Below are 21,890 nucleotides of genomic sequence, written 5' to 3'. Positions count from 1 at the left end.
AAGGTCAAATGAAATTATGCCATTGGCTGGAGTAAAATTATGCTACCGATGGTACGCCTCAAATGCTGGATATATACGCAACTGCTGTGGATTTAACTAATATTTAGTACTTGATATACGACAGCTGGATATGCAGTACTTATTATGTTCAAAATAGCGTATTTGGCTAAAATTGGATTTAACACGTTTGTTGCCACACCCCCTTACCTAATAGCCTTTCTAGAGGTGAGGTGAGAAAATTTTTAAAATAGATGCTCGGAAATGGCCCTCTCGGACTTCTTTTGCTATTTATTTTTCTAAATGTAATAATAATAATACCGAACTATTTATAATGCGCCAATTCCAAATTGAATGATCAAAGGTGCGAGCGTTATTACTTAGTCTTTCGCTACTTCTTTAACGCACGAAACTAGAACATTCAATGTCCACAACTTCTTACCAGGTACCTATTTATACTCCTGGGTAGAGAGAGACAAACGTAGATAAAATGCCTTGCCCAAGGACACAAGCGACTTGCACAGCGAGAGTTACGAACCCCTGACCTCAAAGTTGGGAGTCCAAGCCACAATCGATGTGCCGACCTTTTCTACATATTGAAATTTACATCAATTTTAAATTCTAAATTATGCTTCTACATAATTAAATCCAAATTATGCTTCTACATAATGAAATTTGCGTCAATTCTAATTTATGCTGCGTTCTCATGAAATTATGCGTAGCATTAATGCTACAAGCTACAGGGGTCCAAATTAAGCCAAAAAGCATAATTATGCTACCAATGGCTACTATGGATAATAAACCTTTCCTCTAAGCTCTACCCCTTAGATAATGTTGCAAAGGTCTAAGAAAAATTAAAGCATAAATGTATGTAAACAGATGTGCATCTGGGACAACACGTATGCTTGTAAGATGCGCATATTCCAGGCCTTGTTCTGATTAGTTGTAAGTTTCATTGACACTCTGGGAAAGGAAAAAAAAAAATTCCATTCAATTTTTAAGAATTCTTCTAGATTGTATTTTTCAATACATTATTCGTGATAACCTAGTTTGGTTTATTGTAAGGTAATGCCTCTTAATGAATTATACGCGATGGAGTAAACAACGGCAATGCGTAGAGTACGCAGAGCACGTAGTAAGAATGTAGCATCACCTTCATGATGGCAATTGAGAAAAGGCAACCTCGATATTATACTCTTGATCCCTTTAAACCGACTGTACATACAACACTATTATTATTATTATTATTATTATTATTATTTATATTATTATTTTTATTTATATTATTATTTTTATTATTATTATTATTATTATTATTATTATTATTATTAAAGTGTGGTATAGTTGAATGGAAAACATGAATGAACCATTGAAATATCTTCAATTGTTTCATATTTAAAATAAGTCATATTAATATATTAAATATTACTGTGTTTAGTTTCAATGTTTCTTTGTTACATTTTGACCTTTTGAACTCTGTTCATAATGTAATAAATATTATTTTTTTACTATATTTTGTGCTTGGCCCTGAAGCAATGCAACGATACTGATCATAATTGAAATAAATGTTTAAATAGTTGCAATTTATTACTAAGAATTAACAGTTTATATACTTGGTTTATACTCTTGTTGTTAATGAGTATGCCTCATTGTTTGTTTGAAACTGAAAGTAGAATTCCATCTTCATTCATATAATAATTGCTCTTGTAAAGCAATTTGAAAAGCCTATAAGAATGATACTTTATGAGTACTACAAGGAACAACTTTATAAATAGTAATAGAATAAATAATAATAATGATACAGTGTATATTAGTCTTATATAACTGATACTTACAGCTACAACAGTACAAGGAACACCTTATAAACAATAATACAATAAATAATAACAATGGTACAGTATAATGTTAGTCTTATATAACTGTTAAGTACATGATACTTATAGCTAACTACAAGGAATAAATAATAATAATGGTACAGTATATTAGTCTTATATAACTTTTAAGTACAACTTTGAAGTACACGGTACTTAAGGCTACTACAGTACAAAGAACACCTTATAAATAATAATACAATAATAATGACACAGTGTACTAGTCTGCTGAACATCTAGGCACGCTTAACATTATTACACTGGTCAATGGTTGTAAATGCTACAACACAAAGCATTATAAACAGTAAAACAACACAATGTACATAAAATAACTTTTTTAAATAAAATAAAATAGAATTAAGAATTAATCTTGTAAATAAGATTGTAAATATAAATTTTTTTACTATTTAAATTCTTATATTTCACTTGCAGGTGCAGAAGAGCTGCTAGGCAGCGACATTGAGTTCAGTGGATTTTTATACAAGCGATCTTCTGAGCGAAAGACAGATAAAATAACGTCAGCCATCCCTAAAAGCTTGAAACTTCCTTTTATACCAAAATGGCAACTACGCTACGTGATATTGTACAAGGACTGGTTGTATTACTTTGCATCGGAAAAGAGTAAACGTCCGAAAGGAGCTTTTTGTTTGAAGGGATATCATCGGTAATGTCTAAGTATCTATTTTGCCCATATATAGTCATGACGTGCCTATATATAGTCATGTTGTGATGTCATCATGACCATATTTAGGCATATCACATTTTTTTGTCAAATCTAATTTGATAGTCTGGACAGGCCCTTAAAAGTATTGTTTTTCTACCTAAAATAGAAACAGAATTTTATTCAATATTAGATTGCTTATTTTTTAAGTAATTACTTTTAATTGAAAATTAGAGCAAGAAAATGGTTTTCTCATGAATTAGTAACATTTTAACACAAGCCATTAAATTTGATTATGTTCATATTAAATAGTCTGTTTCATTGAAAATGGTTGGTCATTACACTAATACACAATGAAAATGAGACTAAACTTACAATAATGAAGCTTAAAGTGTGGAGTTTTTATTTGTGAGAAAAAAAAATCTGGCTTTTAAAAGAATTTTAACCCAGGACCATGGAATTAGAAGGCAAGCCCTATAACTGCCTGCTTTCTGGTTATGGTAAAATATTCAAGATTCAATTTATTGACTTGTATGTATATCATATATATGTATATCAAAATGAAAATTATTAAATAAGTAAAACACGAAATATATACAATACGCAATGTTTAAATTCAGTGTTAAAAGACATGAAGAATCATAGTTCAATGACCAGGGATACTCCCCAGGGAGCACAGAAAGTTGCACAATGTGCAGGTCTGCCAACTCCGTATCCAGGGACCGGAAAATAATGATGTCAGCGTCTTGTATAATCTGCGGATTGTGAAAGGCTCTATATAAATTCTGGTTATAAAAAAAAAAAATTAAATTTATTGTATTTTGTATTTATCCTATCCTATATTATGTAACAAAATTATAAAATATAAAATATGTATATATATTTCTCTTACTTATAGTGTGATGAGAGCTGAGGAGGCAGCGACGACAGACCAGCGATATGCATTCAAGATAATGGGACCAAACCACAACATGAGGACGTATTTCTTTGGAGCAGCATCAGAACGTGAGATGACAGTAAGTCCAATATCTGAAAAATGTAATACATCATTTAAATGTATGTATACATTTAAACATATGTTTAAAAACAAATACTCAATCTTATACATTGGAATGTACAAATACAAATTTTAATGTATGAAAGTCATTAAACTTAAAATTATTGGAAAAAACAGAGTCTGTAATAATTAGATTCCCTTCCAATCTCCAATCCCAAAACCTGTTTCTTTTTACTCACAACAACAATCGCGTATATAATCTCAAGTTTATTCGTTGTTCATTCGTTCATCGTCCAAAATCAGAGTGTTAATGGTTGATTAATTGTTGTATCACGGGTTTGAACTTGTGCTGAATTAGTTCGCTAGTGTCTTACTGTATGCTAGGTTAAAACTACTCTTTGTATATTTTGAACAAAAAAATGATGTAATGACTGTAAGCTATCCAGCAGAAGCTGAGTAAAAGTAATTTTAAGTTCTAAGGTCACAGTAAACAGAATATGATCAGTGGCATATCTAGGTGTGTACAGAGGCTGAACCTCCTTCCCCCCTCCCCCCACTTAAAAAAGCTCCCCCACCCCATTTGTAATTTTCAAAGCAGAAACATTACACTAAGGATTTAAAAATCACCTAGCACACCTCACTTAATCATCAATCAACCACTTTACTTTTGCACCCCATACCCCAATCCCATTTCAGAAATTCTAAATGCACCACTGAATAGATAAAGTTATTGAACAGTTCAATAAATTGTTCTATTAAATTTTACTTTTCAGTTTGTTGAACCTAAAAGTGCCATACCATCACCATGTATATTTTTAAAATTTTCTAAAGACTTTCTTTTTAACACATGAATGATTATGTAATCCTTGTTACTGTCGCATAGTAATAGCAAATCCAGATTAGATCCTATTCTAGGATGACTTAGCATTTCTTTTATAGGGAGGTTTACAGACAATGCAACCCTACAGTAGATTGAATTCACTCATTCATGACTGTCCTGCAATCTCTGCACAATGTATTCTATATTTAGGCAAAACCTCATCCTAGAAAAATGCACATGTTTGTGTATGTTTTTACACTGTCGTTTGTGGGACCTTGGCAACAATCTCCAAGGGGCGGGACTGAGCAAAAAGATCCATAATAGAATCTTACTAATATGGGTGGGGTGTACGTTTACTGTATGCACGTAATGTGTATTATGTACATTATTTGAGTTGGGAGGGTGAGGGATGTTTATGATTTATTTAAACTCTAAATTGTATTTTCTAAAGTTAAGTTCTTTCATTTGTTTAGCTTTAAGTTGTTGTTTTCCTCTTTGTTCATTAGTTTAAGTTTGACTGCGCCACTTTCTTGTGTGCTGCCACTGTTGTAAAAGTGTAATGTCAAATAAAATATTATTATGGTCTCTGCTAAGCCTTCAATGTACTACTGTATTGAAAAAATAGGTTCCCAGCGGAAGCGTGTGTCTACTGCTTTTACATGTTTTTTTATTGGCTACTGTTGTGACTTTGTTGTGACAGGTCTTACTGTATGTAGCTTTCTATGTTGTTGTCAATTCAATTGACAACTTACTGTAAGACAGGTCTTTTATCGAGTTGCTTTTCATTTTCATCTTTAGCTCATGACTCCCAGATCATTCTTCCATACTGGATTACTTGATCTCACAGGGTTAACTGCTAGACGACAACATTGTGTCTACTGCACCCCGAGGGGGCAGTAGACACAAAAATCACCAAGCTGTAAAGAAAAAATAACTTTTGAAAACATAGGGAAATAGGATTGAAGAAATGAGAAAAAAAAATCTAAACAAAAACAATGACTTCTTTCACTATAGTGGGAAAAGCAAATTACCATTGAATAATTTTGTTTTAAATGAATTTTTTCATATTTTCAATCTTTGTTTAAAAATATGTTTATTCATCTGTCTCAGTAGCAAAAATGTGATGCCACCTAAAAATGATTTGCTATTTGTTTTTAGTTATGGATGGCACACATCAGAGTTACAATGGAGAAGGCATTACACGGCTCGGCCAAGAACAGGTAATTCAACAGAATAAGTTTTGGTATTAAAGATCACAATTTTATTATCAAAGCTTGTGAATGAAATGCACTTAATGGACACTTAGGGCCTGGTTCTCCTGAGCAAAAAAACATGTGTTTTTAAATAGTTATGAAAAAACATGTGTTTTTCCCCGGTAGAAACGGGCCACAAAACAAAAACACGGTTAGGAATGCGTTCTAAAAATGCGTGTTTTTACACGCATTCGTTATAGGGTTCGCGTTCAGAAAACGTGTGTTTTGTGGTACACTTTTCAGCTGCAACACAATACCGTGTTATTCATGACCCGTCGGTGACCCAAATTGACCTCTTTGTACAGCTTTGTTTTGTAATGCTAATAACCCAAACAGAAGACTTACTTCCAGTGGGGTCCTTCTGGTGGTGAAGTGGGCAGTATACCGGGAGACAATCCCCTAGAGTGTACTGCTTTCTGTAACGTGCATATGGCCATATTGCACATGGCCCAATGATTCAAATATCTCATCCGAAAGATGGTGCGCTATCGTAACATTTCAGCCCCGGTCTCCAGCTGAAACATAAGCAGGAGAGCTGTGCAAGGAATTGAACCGGGGACCAACGGATCTCCATGGTTCAGCGCACACACAGTGGCTACCATCAGTTTTGACGACTGAGAAAAGCTCCCCAGTGTTCTACCGGTAGAAGTTTATGGCACCCTGTGGAATGCAAATGTGATTCCTTTGCGCATCATTTTAATACTTCTCTATTAAATTTAAATTCACACATTTTTCACACAATTTCAGATCATTACAGCTACTGGATGATATAAAACGAAAGAATGAACGAGTGTTTTCACGTGTTAATGAGCTGGATGAGCGTGGTATTGTCCGAAGCGATTCTGTCTCTAGCGGCAGCAGTTATCAGGACGAGATATACGAGGATATTGAGAAACCTTTGCCATTGTACGATGATACCGAATCATGTGTAGACTTTCATCCTGCTGACATTGGCGACCGGCCGTTACCTCAACCACCGGCAGAATGGCAGAGTCATGATTCCGGAACACCAAGAAAGCCAGGTAAAACTACCAAATGTATAGGTATATTAAAAGAGAATTTATTAATAATAGGTTGTTTATTTTGGGAACACCCAAATATTTTTTCATATTTTTATCATATATGGGTGTCTAAATGTATTTACATATATGTAATCAGTTAAAAAAGACGATGAGATGACAACGGCTTTTGTCAGTGGTGGATTGAGGAATTCGTAATAGAGGGGGTTTTGGGAGGGACTTTTACCTATAGAGGGTCCACCCACCTTAGCCCCACCATGGTAGGGGATGAGAAAAGAAAATTATGATTATGGCACGTGTAGATGGCCACAAATGGCACACTCAGACTTCAATTTGTCTTATAATATTATTTTTTTCTCCATTTTTTTTTTATAGTTTTGGAAAAAATTTAGGGGGCCCCGGGTTGGCTCGCACCCCCCCCCCTCCCTTTGAATCTGCCACTGTTTATATACATATGTAAATTAATTCAGTCCCAAGTTCTTCATTCTTTGTTGGATTTCTCTTTCTTTACTTTTCAATTGAAGATAATATCTCCTGTTAAATAATATAATAAATGATCTAAACGTATTACAACTAAATTTTACATGTTACGTTCATTTCCTTTGTTTTTTCATCTTTGCCAAAGTTAAGTAAGTATCGTTGATATTTGTCTTTCTCTCCAATTAAAGGAAACGTCCAGTAAAATAATCAACTAAATTTTATCTCCTTTTTGATTCCCTTTTTTTAAAAAAATTAAGCGAGTACTGTTGATATTTACCACACGTTGTTTTTTTACCTCTTGTAAATATCTTGCTTGCATGATGTGTAGTCCAGTTACCTTATAAAGCAATGAGGCAACCCCCTCTTCCAGTAAGACCCAAGCCTGATAGGACAAGCTTACCCAAAGGTAACAGTGTTCATTACGTATCTCTGAGTGGTAGACTTTCGGCTAACATGCTTCATAAAAACAAGCTTTATAGAGGGTAGAATTGCACATTTAAGTATTCATAGTAGAATTAATTTTCTTTTATGTAATTGTAATAATAATTAACATTAAACTCCGTCTATACAATGTGACAAATTTGTGTGATGTGCCCATATATGGGTATGATGATGTCATATTATACCCAAATTTGGGCATATCACTTTTATTTTTCACATAAAAATTGATAGTGAGGATAAAGGACTATAATTTAACCTGAAGGATGTTTTACTTCCTCCTCCTCTTTCATTTTTTGAGCTTTTATATACATTTGTTACTTTCAAAATCAAGTGTACTTCTTTCAGTATCATTAATCATAAAATTGTTCTTGGTATGAATTATGTTTAGCTTTTTCCAAGAATAATTCCATGGGTTTCTACTTCTTCTATTGCAAAGGTTGAATTCCAATTTTGGTTGATACTTTTATTCATTTAATTATTCTGATTTGCAATTATCATTTTCAGAGTTTGCATTCAGTGACACCAACAAAGATAACAAATAATAATTTAAATAATGGTTTTGTCTATAAATTATCAAACAATGTTTTGTATCATTTCATTAATAAAAGTCATTAATAAACATTTTGAAAAATATTTTCTATGGATGACCAATTATTTTTTGTAGAAGCTAGTAAGAAACAATAAATCATAATACTAAAGTAATAATAAACTATATTAAAAGATATTTCAAAGTTAGGCTATTAATCTAGTCTGCTAATTCTATTCATGACAGATGAGTAAATTAAATAGCATTGTTTTTATTATTGATTAAATTATCATTAAAAATTGAAATTTTACCAGTCTTCATATTTAAATAGAAAAATATTCTTTTGGGTAAAACCAGTATGTTTACATTTTTATTGTAAAACATTTTGCAAATTATCAGTTGGTATCGTCAAACTTTATCCTTTAGTTAAGAATGTTTTTTTTTCTGGATACCCAATCAATGTTACATTGTTTTTCAAGATAACAAACACTTCAATTTCATACAAAACAAAATTAAATGGTATTTATAATTATATAGTAATGATGAAGAATGTAAAATTTTGTTTAAATAGTGTTGTTTTACTGTCTGTTTATTAAATTCTCAATAAAAAAAATAATCATAATATAAAATTTAAATATATAATTAAAAATCTTGGATGTTCTCAAAATTAGCCTATTATTCGACATGCTTATATTTGTGTTGTGTCGTTATTTCTGTACTTCAGTGTCACAAATGTTAAGAGATTATGTAAACACAGTTAAGCACTGTAGCTGAAACTCTCTTTAAATGCTTGCGCTATGGAGTTTTTAGGGGTTTTACCAGAAACCACAACAGAAACTTGTCTAGGTAATTAGTTAATTACTTAACTCTCGAATCTTGGTGTATTGGTGAAATTAATAACTAATGGAGGATTCACAGGAATGAAGTTTCTATGGAATACTACTGTAATTGACACTTATTTGCATTTATAATTCTAGCAAAATATCACTTTGTTTTTTCAAACAAGATTTCTCCCGTGGAAGATCCGACACAATCACCCCGTATGTCAATAGCTCCCTCAATTCAGAAGAACCCTTGAAACGATTTCGCTCAAAGCGAGGAATGGTATTTTTCTCACCCCGGCTAAAGAGACATATTCCCCCCGCCCCACAGAGTGAGTCAAGCACGAAAAGCATGTTGAATGCAGAACGAAAAAAAAAATGTGATGTTTGCATTCTGTTCACTCATTGCCATGCTTCATTTATTTGGTTTTTGCGTTCACATTCGAAAATGTGATCACTGAGCATGCTCTGTTTTGGACGATTGTTTTAGAAGTGCTGGAACGGATGCATGTTGCTTTGGGTGTGTAACGTTTGATTAAATAATCAATGAATTTACAAAAGACAATATATTTTGCTCTTTCTTCATGTTTGCATGGCTTTTTAATGCTAGAGTTATATTCGCTCTCATGTAAGCGGTTTTAAAATTTTTTTTAAATTTTTATTTTATTTAAAAACCACAACCAATAACAGGATATATGAAACAGATGCAGTGATGCATGTTGCTGATAAGTAAAAGCGTTTGTCCAATATTGAATAATTTTTTTAAACTACAAATTTATTATACATTAATAAATAAAATAGATTTATAATTGATATTTCCAAAAATTTCCAATTTTAAAATATAATTCATGACATTCTTGAGAAGGTGGCAAAAAATAGTGAAGAGAAAATATGCCAGTGTGATTTCAGAATATATATTTAAATAACATGTTACAGTAGAGAGGTATATTTGTTTATTCATCTTAAATTACTTCTTATTCATTCTAACAATTCTAACATTTTAATCTCCTACTATATTCTATTTCCTTAACAATATTTATAAAAAGTATATAATACTTATGTTTTACTTTACTGCAGTACAGTATATAATTATGTAAATTACTCAGTAAAATAAATATTTATACAATGTTTTTGTACTGTGTAGTATTGACTTCTATGTTCACCATCACTTATTTTCTTGCTTACCAATCTCAAAGCCATTGATGTATATGGGGGTGTGCAGGGATGTGCGGGGGTGCACGCCCCCACCCCCAAAAAGATACTTGCGCCATTCCCCAGTCGCCCTAAAAATCATGCTCTAGTAGTTAAATATTATCTTAAATCACCTTATTTTGCGAGCTAACATCCCATCACCTAATCATCGAGCCTCACACTTCACCTTAACACCCCTCACCAGTCCACGTCACTGTCAAAGCCTACCATTCTTGATTAGCTTTTCTGACAGCCTTGTGAGAGCAACATTACAGCTAATTCTACATGTCTGTGCAAAGTATATTGAAAGATGATCATTTATGAAATTGAAAATTTATTTTTTGTTAAAATCCCCCCTTCCCCTATTTAATCCATACCTGTAGAAGTTGTTTTACCTCATTAGATAGACACTTTAGCTGAATCTGATTATGCAAGTGCAGGTTCAATGGAGGAGGAGGAAAAATTCTAAAAATAGGGAGAATAAGAACACAAGGTCTTTTCATATTATATTTAATATTTATATAACCTGGCAGTTCGAATTTCCCCACAATTGCTGGCGAAAGTGCCTTTCATTACTGAGTCACCTGACCCAGCAATGGATTATACACTTACATTTATAGAATAGGCCTATTCTTAAAACAATTTATGAAGCTTGTTGCAAGGAGAATAAATTGCTGGAGTAAAGCCATAGCCCAAAGCAACTATTTGCTGATGGAACGTTTGAGGAAATTCGAACCCTGTTGTATCCTAAATGTGGGAACAGACCAGAATCCTATATTCCTAATCTGCTGCCCATAATTGTATACAATGCATCCTCCAATTTGAGACCCCTCTAATTCAAGATCACTTTTCCGAAGAACCAAATAACAATCATCAATCTATTAACACAAAGCTAACCTTCTAAATGTAAACCAAACCCCAAGACCACCCCATAATTCAGTTCCCAAAGTGGTCTTAAATTGGAGGGCGCATTGTACTTTCATTATGTTTTCAACTAACATCATCCCCTATTTTTTTTAGTCCCTTTGAGAAACAGTTCATCATCGTCACATAGAGTTCCCCCTTTTGGATTCAGACTTCCATGTGAGTTTTTGGACTTTTCTACTATGCTAAAATTTCATTGTTTAACACTCTGACTGCCAGGGGTTTGATAAAACAGTATCTGGCACCACCAGACTTTTTAGAAAATTTTAAAACTTTTCTGAAGCTCGTTGAGAGTGCGTATATGATCAGATTGAAATGTAGTGAATACTACATGAACTACTCATTTTAACTTTACAATGGTACCAAACACTTTATTTTAATCACAATCTGTGACCCGTAAAATGAAAACGACTCACTTTTGAAGATTTTTACGCAATTTCGCACAACGAAGCTAAGATAATCGCGATTTCGTGAAAGTAATTTCAATACCGCTCTACGCTAACGTAAACAAACCAATAGTGAAATACATACGGTCCAGACTGAATGTAGTGTTCAAATTGTTGCTACATGTCGGTAATTACCCCATCTCTCTGATTCCGTAAAAAAACCTGAAACATGGAGATCTCTCCGTGTTTGGCAGGCAGAGTGTTAAGGTTATTAGAATTTTTTGTTTTCCAGCCCCATAAACAAAAGCATTGATGGTGATACTGAACATTTCATACATCATAGCAGATAATTAACTATGAGATACATTTGATTGCACCTTGTTAATACACTGAATAACTAAGTGACTGCATGTTATAACAGAGATTTATCGATCACGTAATGATTCCTGTTTAATTCTTTTTTCTTTGTGATTTTAAAACTAATATAGAATGAACGTTACTCTGAATAAAGAGAGGGAGACCATGATTCTACGTGTCGACCTTTTGGGTCATCGAAACTTTTAATCATGGCCGCCCGTTCTTTATTTGGAGGAACGTTCTATGTTAATTAAACATTATCATTGCATCTGTTGGTTAAAACTAACAGGATTTCCTCATTTTGTAGGTTATTGGTTATTTTGTTCTGTCAACTAATTTCATTCCACAGTTTATTTTAGTAGTATATTAACATTATTGTTTTAAAATTTTTTTAAATTGTGTCCTAATAATGTAAATTCAAAGGGTGCAATGATTTGATTTGGTTTGTATGGCTTAGTGGTTAAGGTGCTTGCCTTCTAATCCCAGAGTCCTGTGTTCAATTCCTGTGATGACAGGATTTTTTCTTATGACTAATAAAAACTCCAAACCTCATACAGAGACTTGGTTTTTAAAGCTTAGTTCCAACCTTCAATTGACCGGTTACTTTGCTGTTGGAATGCAAATGAAATGAAAATAAATAAGTGTAATAATTGAATTCTATTGTAATTTTTTAGCTCTTGATAGTGATGATAATGATGATGAGGAAGATGACAATGTTCCAGATTATCTGTTGCCCTCCTCATCACCCCATCCACCGCATCGAGGAAATTCAGCACAAGTAACATCAAGGGTAGTGCCACAGAGACCAGAACCTCCACGGCGGAAGAGTGCTGATGACGAGAACTCAATATCTGTCCATGGACTGCGGTAAGTATTCCACAATCATGCATAGGCCTACATCTTTTCTTGTCATCTTGGTATTGAGATAAAAAAGCTCATTGGAATAAATTTCTTTGTTTGATCTTAATCTCATTTTCTGAAATTTTTGGAATCAAAAATAATAGTCATACTGTCAGTGAAGGCACTTAAAGAATTTTTTTTTTCAGTCATTCCCTGGAAAATTTTACAAAATGTTTTATAAAGTACAGTAAATTAGCTTTTATAAGAAATCATAAAGTTTACATCCAACGTACAGTACATTCAAACACCTTGAGGTCTGCAAAGGTCCGCAACAATGCTATATCTGCTAATTATAAATTGTAACCCGCAACCTTAATGCTACCTTTGTTAATGTTAATTAATGGTTCTGTGTTTTTAATCTCAAATTTGTTTTGCTTGAAGGCGAAGACCGGATGGGAACAGTTTCCGTGTCAAGCACGAGGAAACGGTAAATACACTTTCCTCGACTTTCCGTTCCTTTTTTTCCTTGTGGGTGCATGTAACACTTTCCTCGACTAGAAGCTGATTCATGGTTCACACGAGACAAAATGTTACACGGGACGCACGCTTACAGATCCTAAATATCATGGGAATTTTACAGGCCTCTGCGATGTCTTATTCTTACATGGATATTACAGGGGACAATGCTAATCCTACACCGATTCACATTCACACAGATTTTCTAGCACAGGGCAAATGTAACATTTTTTCTTGTGTGAATATGGTTTTAGGCATATTTTGTTAATACATTTTTTTTAATAATAATGAATGGGTTTAACAATCTTGCAATTAATTATATGTATTTTTGTCTCTAGCAACCATTAACCAAGAAGCCACTTCCCCCACCAAAAAAACCTCAGATATTACCAAAACCAGTCATTAATAAAGTATCATACAATAAGGTGAGAATATTATCATAGATTTTTCATCAGTTCAAAATCAAAAGGGTCCTGGGTTCAAATCCTGATAGGGACAGTACAGTTTTCCTAAAAAAACAATTTATCATCTGTGAAGACTATCAGATTTTATTTGGCGTAAATCTGACATGCCTAAATATAGTCATGATGACATCACATCATGAACATATATAGGCACATCATGACAATATATGGTCATACAACAGTTTTTGATAGTGTTATGTTGATAGTGTAGACTTTATATATCTTCAATAGAGATTTTTATCTATACCAAGTTTGATAATTGATAAACAAAATAGTTTGCACTATAAGTAACAATGATGATGACGAAGTCAGTGGTGGTGGTGGTGGTGGTGGTGATGACGATGACGACAACGGTAATAAAAATGACGATGATGGCTCTGGCTGCCCAACATTGACAGTGATGAAAAAATAATGTATCAACTAACTCATGACCATTTGATAAATAGTGATTATTGTTTTTATTAATTAACAATTTAATTATTTGATTAACTAATCAGTTAATTTTTGGTTTTTTTTATTGACAGGTTGGAGCCATTAAGGATTTATTACCAGACTCGGCTATATTTGAATCCAGTGACAAAGTCAAGGCAGAGGAGTATGTCAAATTCACTTTTGATGTGTTGAGCACAAACAAATAATTTTTTATATGCAACATTTATTATAATGATTTGTGGCTAACACATAGAGCTATTAAACAACTTGAGTGCTGACAAGGCGATGAAGCAATGCAGAGTTATGTATGTGTACCATCCAAGATGGCCACCATAGAAACGTGCCACCTTCAGGCTTGGTATATTTATTATAACCATAAATAAGCCATCTGACTAACTATTATTTCAGTAATCATTATTATTATTAATGGTAACAAATTATTAAACTATCGTAGACAAAAAGAGGCCATGTGGAGTATCTGATTTAAAAATAAAGTACCAAGGAATGAAAATTAAAATTGCATACATTACACTCATACGGGTAACTTGGTTGTACTCAACATTCATGTGTAAATTGAGGATGCTATTGACAACAATGATGCTTAGGCAAATTTTGATTGGCTGCAGTTAAGACAGCCAGCTTGGATGGTACACACACACACACACATAGGTCTGCGTAATTCGAACATCGAATACATTGCAGTTAGCATTCTAGTATTCTTATTATAACTATGCGCTAACATGAATAGCTCGGTGGTTAAGATGCTTGCCTTCCAATCCTTGGGTCCTGGGTTCAATTCCTATGACAGAATTTTTTTTTTCATGACATGTACATGTGTAGGCCTATAATGTTGATTGAGAAGTGCAATGCTATTTCGATGGTCTTCAGCAATATAACACATTAGGTAGGGCAAACATCATTCATATTATTATTTCTCCTGACAAAAAACGTCATCGGAATAGTATTGCAGTACCCTCTGTTACTGGGGTATCGGATTCATCACAAACCACCAAGTGCAAGCTCAGTGGTTGAGTGGTTAAGACACCATGCTAGTTATCTGGAGGTCGTGGGTTCAATTCCCACCCAAATCACTTGCGAGATTTTTTTCTCAAGTATTTGGGAATGTACTGAGCATTCAGTACGATAACACGTCAGGTAGGGCAAACATCATTCATATTAAGATATTAATTAATAATTAAAATGACTTTAATTAGTAATTCATTGTGTTATCAGGAGGGATATCACAATTAATTTAACATCATTGAAGATTTACTCAAGAAATTTTCATCACTCATAATGGTAACAATTATTATAAATATTTTGTAGGATGCTGAAAAAACCCAAGGTTGAAGGAATGTATCTTGTAAGAAACAGTGCTCAAGCTGGTCAGAAGGTATTTATCCTTTTGTATATCTTTTTAGCTTCTCTTCTTTCTGAATATTTACTTTTGTTACTATATCGTTCTATCCAGCAGCTTAATCGTCGACCATCTTCTGTGTTCCAACTTTCCTGCCACACGCCCTCTTCGCCTTTCCGTAGCTATATTCATCCATTCATTTTTTTTATGGTACCGAAAGTCCCCTGTCTTTCTCTTTTGTTCCTACGCTCTATAATGCCTTCAATGCAGTGATGACGTCTAGGAGAATTAACATGGGCAGGGGCGGATTGGGGGCACAAAGGTTAAGATGGGGGCTCAATGATAAATGAGGGGAATTAGCTGGTAAAATAAAATATGAGGTGAATTTTAATTATTTGCACAGCCAATTTTCCAATGCGGCCAATGGGGGGGGGGGGGGGGGTTGCCAAGCTATATTTAGAGGGGGAAGGATTTATTTGGGGAGGAGGGCATGTCCTGGTACACATTTGCTGCTTCAGCTCCTGATAACTTTAGCTTTCTGTAATGTATAATATTTGTAATTTTTTTTTTTATTATTTTGATGTTTTTCGTCAGAAAATTCCATAGGATAGATATAGTTCTTTACCATCCTTAAATTAATGATATCTGTTTTCCCTGCAGGTACTAATGGTTTATCATGGAAACGAAAAATGTAAACATTATAAAGTATTTGGAGATGGGGTAAGTATACAGAGATGTAATACTTAAACTTATACTTTCATTTATATTTTGGGCTTAGTGGTCTCTTCAATAATAATAATAGTGTAGTTTTATATACAGTAGTGCACATATCCATCTAATGTAAGATGCTCAGGGCGCTTGATATGTGGACTAGGAACTCGATCAATGACTTTCTTCACTCCTAAGGGTCCCTTCGTGTCTGTGCTACCAGGTAACCCGGTACCAGCAACTCTCGTCGTCCACTAAAGGGGCTGTCTTTTCCGGTACACCGGGGTATCCCCCTACTCATCTCAAAGGATGTACTGGGTTCTTTATAGTGCATACGAGCCATTGTATACACTAGGACTACGGTTCATAGTCGTTATCCGAGAATACTTGTTCCACCACCAGAACCATAGGCGAGTGTGCCGTTCGAACCAGTGCCAAAATTTTGGCTATAGCTTGCGGCGCCCCTGCTAACCGCTCGGCCATTCAACTCATTCGATACGACTGCCCCTGGAACATTTGTATTATGTAGCCATTTGGTGGTGGTTTTGGTGATAGGTTTTACTGTATGCTGTGTGCAATTATAGCAGTTTGCACACTGTAAAAAAAAAATTCATTTTCAAATTATGCAAATTAACTTAATTGCAACCAATATGTACAATGGGAAATGCTATTTCTCTATGTCCAATAATACATACGTACTTGTAAAGTACCATTTATCTATAATAACTACTCTGATGTGGATTGGCTCTTTAACAAAAAATACAAATAAACCAAGCTAGTATATAGTGTGTTCATTTTTGTTACTTGGTATGCAATAGGGTACCTAATCTCTTTTCTTTTCTGCAGGTTAGTTGCTGTGTTAACCTACCGTACATATTTAGTAGAATATTCTTTTGCTCTTTATACTTTATATTTTGGTAGAACTGTGTCTGCTTTAAATGTCTAGATTTCATCCTATTCCATTTCGACAGATTGATAATTTCTCACTTGACAAGTCGCCAGTTTTTAATAACATGAATGACCTATTAGAACACTATTCATCGCAAAGTTTGCCCAATACAGAGCGTGTGCTTACTAAACCCTTCCATGATTGACTGCTGCCCTCTGCTGGTGGTTATTAGGGTAGGTATGGCTGCTGTTATAGCCATGCATGATGATAGTTGGCCGGTGGCGTATCTAGGAGCCCTGAAATTGGGAATGATGGTGGTGCGCGAAGGCCAAGTGAAAGCCTCAATAGTGAGCTTTCGATTTGCACGACGACACGACGCTAGAACGGAATCACTTATGAGTGACTGTCCTTCCGGGCGTGCTACGTTCTCTGTATACGTAGATTTGGCCAAATTGCAACCTAGAATCCATGCGACAAGGAGAACATATCATTCTCACATGTGCAGATGACTTTCAGTGATGTCTTTACATCCTACTGTCGTCGTGCAATCGAAAGGTCCCTACTGATTAAATGAGGGATGCTAGCTCGCAATATAAGGTTAACTACTTGAGCATGATTTTCTTTCTTCAAATATTTTCAATGAGGGGTACTGACGGGAATGCTTTTTTTTTTGTGTGCCCCTCCCCCATCCTCACACGTGCCCTTCCCCTAGATACGCCACTTTAATTTGCCAATGCTTATGGTTAAATTTGCATATACTTTTAAATGTTCTCTATAATTTTCATTCGACATGAGACATTGTATATTCATATTGTTTTGTTTTTTTTTATTTTAGTAGATAGCCGTAATTCCTAACATTATTTATTAATTTTAAAAAAAGAAACTGTTTTTTGCTTAACATAGTTATCTTTAACATAATATTAACATTATTATTGTAATCATCATCATTACATGATAATCTTCATCAACTCATCATTATAATTATTGTAGTGATGTTTTGTGCTACCTGACATATTATCATACTGAATACTCATTCCTAAATACTTTTTTAAAAAATTTGTGATTCGAGTGGGAATTGAACCCACGACCACCAGATAACTAGACTGGCGCCATAACCGCTAGGCTAGCTAACTGCAAATGCTATTAGGATGTGAGTTTGTGTCAAGAAAAATGTCATAGGAGTGATGTTTTTGCCGTAACTGAAGTTTTATCATACCGAATACTCTGTATGTTCCCAAATACTTGCAGACAAAATTTGCAATACTTTATAAAAAAAAATTTGTGATTCGAGTGGGAATTGAACCCACGTCCTCCAGATAACTAGCCTAGCGACATAACCAGTAGACTACTGAGCTTGCGTCCGAATGATATTTCCTGATGCAAATTCATATCCTAAAATTATAATTATTGTCATTGTCTTCATTTAATTTTAATCGTCATCACCATCTTATTTTATCCTATTTACAGTTATCATCTGAACCTTTTAAATAAGCAAATAAACATACAGTTTAATAATCATCATATGTTGCCCTCATTATCATTAATTTTTAGTCATGCATGAAAAGTACAAATGTTTAACAAATAGTGAAAAAATTTATCAACTTAATGTTTAGCAAAGCAAACTATATCAAAACTAATGTCATAATTTTCAAATATATAAGTATATTTTAAATCTGTTTATTTCTTTTTATTCATTAAGTTAAGTATCTATAACAATTGTAGTCATTATTGTAAGTCTATCAAGCAGTGGTGTAACAACCAATCAAGGGGCTCGGGGTGTGAAAATAATGCCTAGGGGTATGGGTAGTATATGGGTAGGGGTATAGGTAATTCCAATTTACAAAAATATAAATAATTAGGCATTTTTAGAAAATTGTCTGACTATTATCAATCAGTCATTTTATTTAAGGCACATTCCAAAAGTTGAAAAAAATAGACCATCAGTAAAAATGTATTGACACAATTTTACATTGTCCTTTACCTAATTGTAGGCCTTTGTGACTTTTTTAAAAATTATAAAAATGATATGTGATTCTATAAAGAGTAGGTATTTCTTTGTCATCTAATATCCTGGATATACCAAATACATTGCTAAGATGGTCAAGTAGCCAAATTGATTAAATACAGGTCATCCTCTAATTAAAGACCACCTCCAATTAAAAGCTACTTTTCTGTGCTCCCAAATGAACAAATGTCTTTTACCTTTATTCTAATGTGAGACCAAACCTGCTAACATGACTATGTAGACATCAGTCCCAAAATTGGTCTTTAATTGGAGGGAGATCTGTATTTCAATAAAGTGTCACAATTTAGAGAAAACAAATTATGTTGCTATGAAATAAAGAGGTACTATATGGTATAGGCCTATGTAATATATGAAGTACATTTGCATCTTTATTTTTCTACAAATGTTAATTAAACTTAATTCTATTTTTTGTTATTGTTTTGCAGACTTTTTCTCTAGATGGCAGGCTTTTGTTGCCCACTATGGGAGAGCTTCTTGAACATTTTCACAGTCACTTCCTCCCAACATCTGAGAACTCTGTATTGATAGTACCATATCCAGGCCCTGTCTAATTAGCATACTCATAAATATTCATAAGCCCTTTGTATGATTATAGTAGTCATGCCACTAATGAGTATTGGGTTAGAGGAAATGATGTAATTATTGGTTTTTATGAATATTCCACAGACCATGTATAATTAGCAGTTTTACTATGAATAATCAAAAGTCACTGCTTAATTATTGGACGTAGTACTTATTAATATTCAAAAGACTGCTTAATTATTGGACATAGTACATTGAATATTCAAAAGACACTGCTTAATCATTGGACATAGTACTTTGAATATCCAAAGACACTGCTTAATTATTGGACATAGTGTTTATGAATATGCATAAGATACTGCTTTATTATTGGACATATTGCTTATGAATATTCAAAAGATACTGCTTAATCATTGAATGTAGCACTTGTGAATATTCAAAAGACTCTGCATAATTACTGGTCATACTTCTTGTGACTAATGGATATTCAAATAGTCTCTTAAGATTTATTCGCATATCTGTATTCAAAGATATGGTAAAGTGGCATGCGTTGCCATTAGGGAGAGAGTTGCTGTCACATGGGATACCTGCAATAGCATACAACTGACAAGCTCAGTGCTACACCACAAGCTGCATTCACATTTTATTGGTCAGGTTCACACTAGAGCCCTAGTATCCGGATCTAACCGTTAGCACTAATATGAGAACGGCCGATTGGTTAGTGCTAAGCATTACCAGGATCCAGATACACTAACGGTTACCAAGCGCTATCGGCTAGCAAGTTTCTATTATTAACCAATCACATGTATACATTTCCAGTTTCCTATTGGCCATTGATCCTACCATCATCTTTTTTGATATCTGGATCAAAGATATTCTTGTATGAATGCAAGGGTGTGCACGTTTGTTGTTTATCCGGATCCTGCTAACCGTCAGCTGGCCTGCATGAACATAGCCATTATTTATTACAAGATTGTAAACTGTCTAATGCCCTGTTAAGACTATCAAATTTTATTTGACAAAAATCTGTTCCATTCTCATGTGATGTCCATGACCATATATAGGCATGATGTGCCTATATATGGTCATGATGTGATGTCATCATGACCATATTTAGACATGTAACATGTTTTTTTCAAGTAAAATTTAATAGTTGGGACAGAGTTTAATAATCTTCATTTTATGCTGCATCACCTCTTTGTGCTTAGCAATTGAATTGAGATAATGTAACCGTGTTACATAGGCCTATTAGTAGCGCCGAGCGCTTTTTTGATTGAACGAAACAATTCAAATTAGGCTACTATATAATATATTCTAAATGACTGATGTCACTCCATCTTGTGACTCTTGCTATCTGATCATGTGCCTCTTGCCAATTGATCATGTGACTTGCTAATTGATCTTGTGACACTTGCCAATTGATCATGTTGATCATGTGACTTTTGCCAATTGGTCATGTGACTACTTTCATGTGACTATTTTAAATAGACCATGTGACCTTGCCTTTTTAATGCTGTGATTCATGCTTAAAGAGATGTGTTGATTTTATTAAGTATTGAAGTATGTGTTTTTGTTAGCCTTGATAAACTGAGCAAAAGATTTTGGGATTCGATAGTTGTTTTATCATCACAAAAATATAAAAGGGTAAAAGGCAGTAGTTATGACTTATATGTATGTGTGTATGTGAGTGAGGTTATGAGGGTGATGTGTGATTAGGTGATAGTCCAGAAGCTTAGGTTCCCTTAAGCCTGTTTCCCCCAAGGCGAATTTATTCGCGCAAATCGAAAGCGTCAGTTTATGCGCATGTGCATTCAAATTTCTATCACTTCTATCTATTTTTTCAGCAAAATCAGTGGGTTGAACCTTTTCTACTTTTTGCGAAGCGAAAAAATGCGCAACCAATCTGAGCTCAGGAAGCGACCCGACGCTTCTGGTTCTCGCGAATAAATTCGCTTAGTGGAAAAAAAAAAGCTTTATGTCCTTTGCAGGCTTCGAAGATTCATAAAAAATAAGGCACTCCCCCTTTACCATTTTTGACTTAAATGTTATTTTTTTTAAACAAAAATAAATATCCCAATTACTCAAAATCGATTCCCAATGCAAAAATAGATAAAGAAACTTCGCCTCTGGCTTCCCCTATCTTTACCACTGTGCCTTGTTTTGCAGTTGTCGATTGTATTTGTTTGGTAAAAACTATGTTGATGATAATTAATGATTGTAATTTTTACTAAAGGATATATTAACTTATAATGTACTTACTAATGCTGCACTTAAGACTATTAATAACGCGATACAAAAATATTTAGTATGATGTTGATGATGATAAAATCGGGTACAGTATTATAAATTCAACCTGTTATAAATAAGAAATAAATTACAGGACAAAGTTTAA

At 33.9% G+C, this 21,890-nt stretch overlaps 1 protein-coding gene across 9 annotated transcripts in view; it reads left to right on the top strand.

Annotated features, from left to right (window-relative positions):
- Positions 1 to 21,890, top strand: part of LOC117105749 (SH3 domain-binding protein 2-like) — a 48,181-nt gene extending 26,291 nt beyond the window's left edge. For 4 of the 9 annotated variants that reach the window (XM_033247013.1, XM_033247012.1, XM_033247014.1 and 1 more), the window contains 13 exons: positions 2,301 to 2,532; positions 3,428 to 3,545; positions 5,505 to 5,566; positions 6,347 to 6,621; positions 9,072 to 9,218; positions 11,098 to 11,160; positions 12,419 to 12,611; positions 13,026 to 13,071; positions 13,439 to 13,525; positions 14,089 to 14,159; positions 15,323 to 15,389; positions 16,014 to 16,073; positions 19,402 to 21,890. In XM_033247013.1, the coding sequence (XP_033102904.1) occupies positions 2,301 to 2,532; positions 3,428 to 3,545; positions 5,505 to 5,566; positions 6,347 to 6,621; positions 9,072 to 9,218; positions 11,098 to 11,160; positions 12,419 to 12,611; positions 13,026 to 13,071; positions 13,439 to 13,525; positions 14,089 to 14,159; positions 15,323 to 15,389; positions 16,014 to 16,073; positions 19,402 to 19,527 (1,547 nt within the window). In that variant the 3' untranslated portion in view covers positions 19,528 to 21,890. Of the gene's footprint in view, positions 1 to 2,300; positions 2,533 to 3,427; positions 3,546 to 5,504; positions 5,567 to 6,346; positions 6,622 to 7,426; positions 7,505 to 9,071; positions 9,219 to 11,097; positions 11,161 to 12,418; positions 12,612 to 13,025; positions 13,072 to 13,438; positions 13,526 to 14,088; positions 14,160 to 15,322; positions 15,390 to 16,013; positions 16,074 to 19,401 lie in introns of all 9 variants that reach the window. The other 5 variants (XM_033247016.1, XM_033247015.1, XM_033247019.1 and 2 more) reach the window with 5 other exon arrangements.

This window comes from Anneissia japonica, unplaced genomic scaffold (genome assembly GCF_011630105.1).
Source record: "Anneissia japonica isolate Jap-2015-1 unplaced genomic scaffold, ASM1163010v1 scaffold287754_len4335492_cov202, whole genome shotgun sequence".
NCBI classification, from domain to species: domain Eukaryota; kingdom Metazoa; phylum Echinodermata; class Crinoidea; order Comatulida; family Comatulidae; genus Anneissia; species Anneissia japonica.
This window is presented reverse-complemented; position numbering and strand designations above follow the sequence as displayed.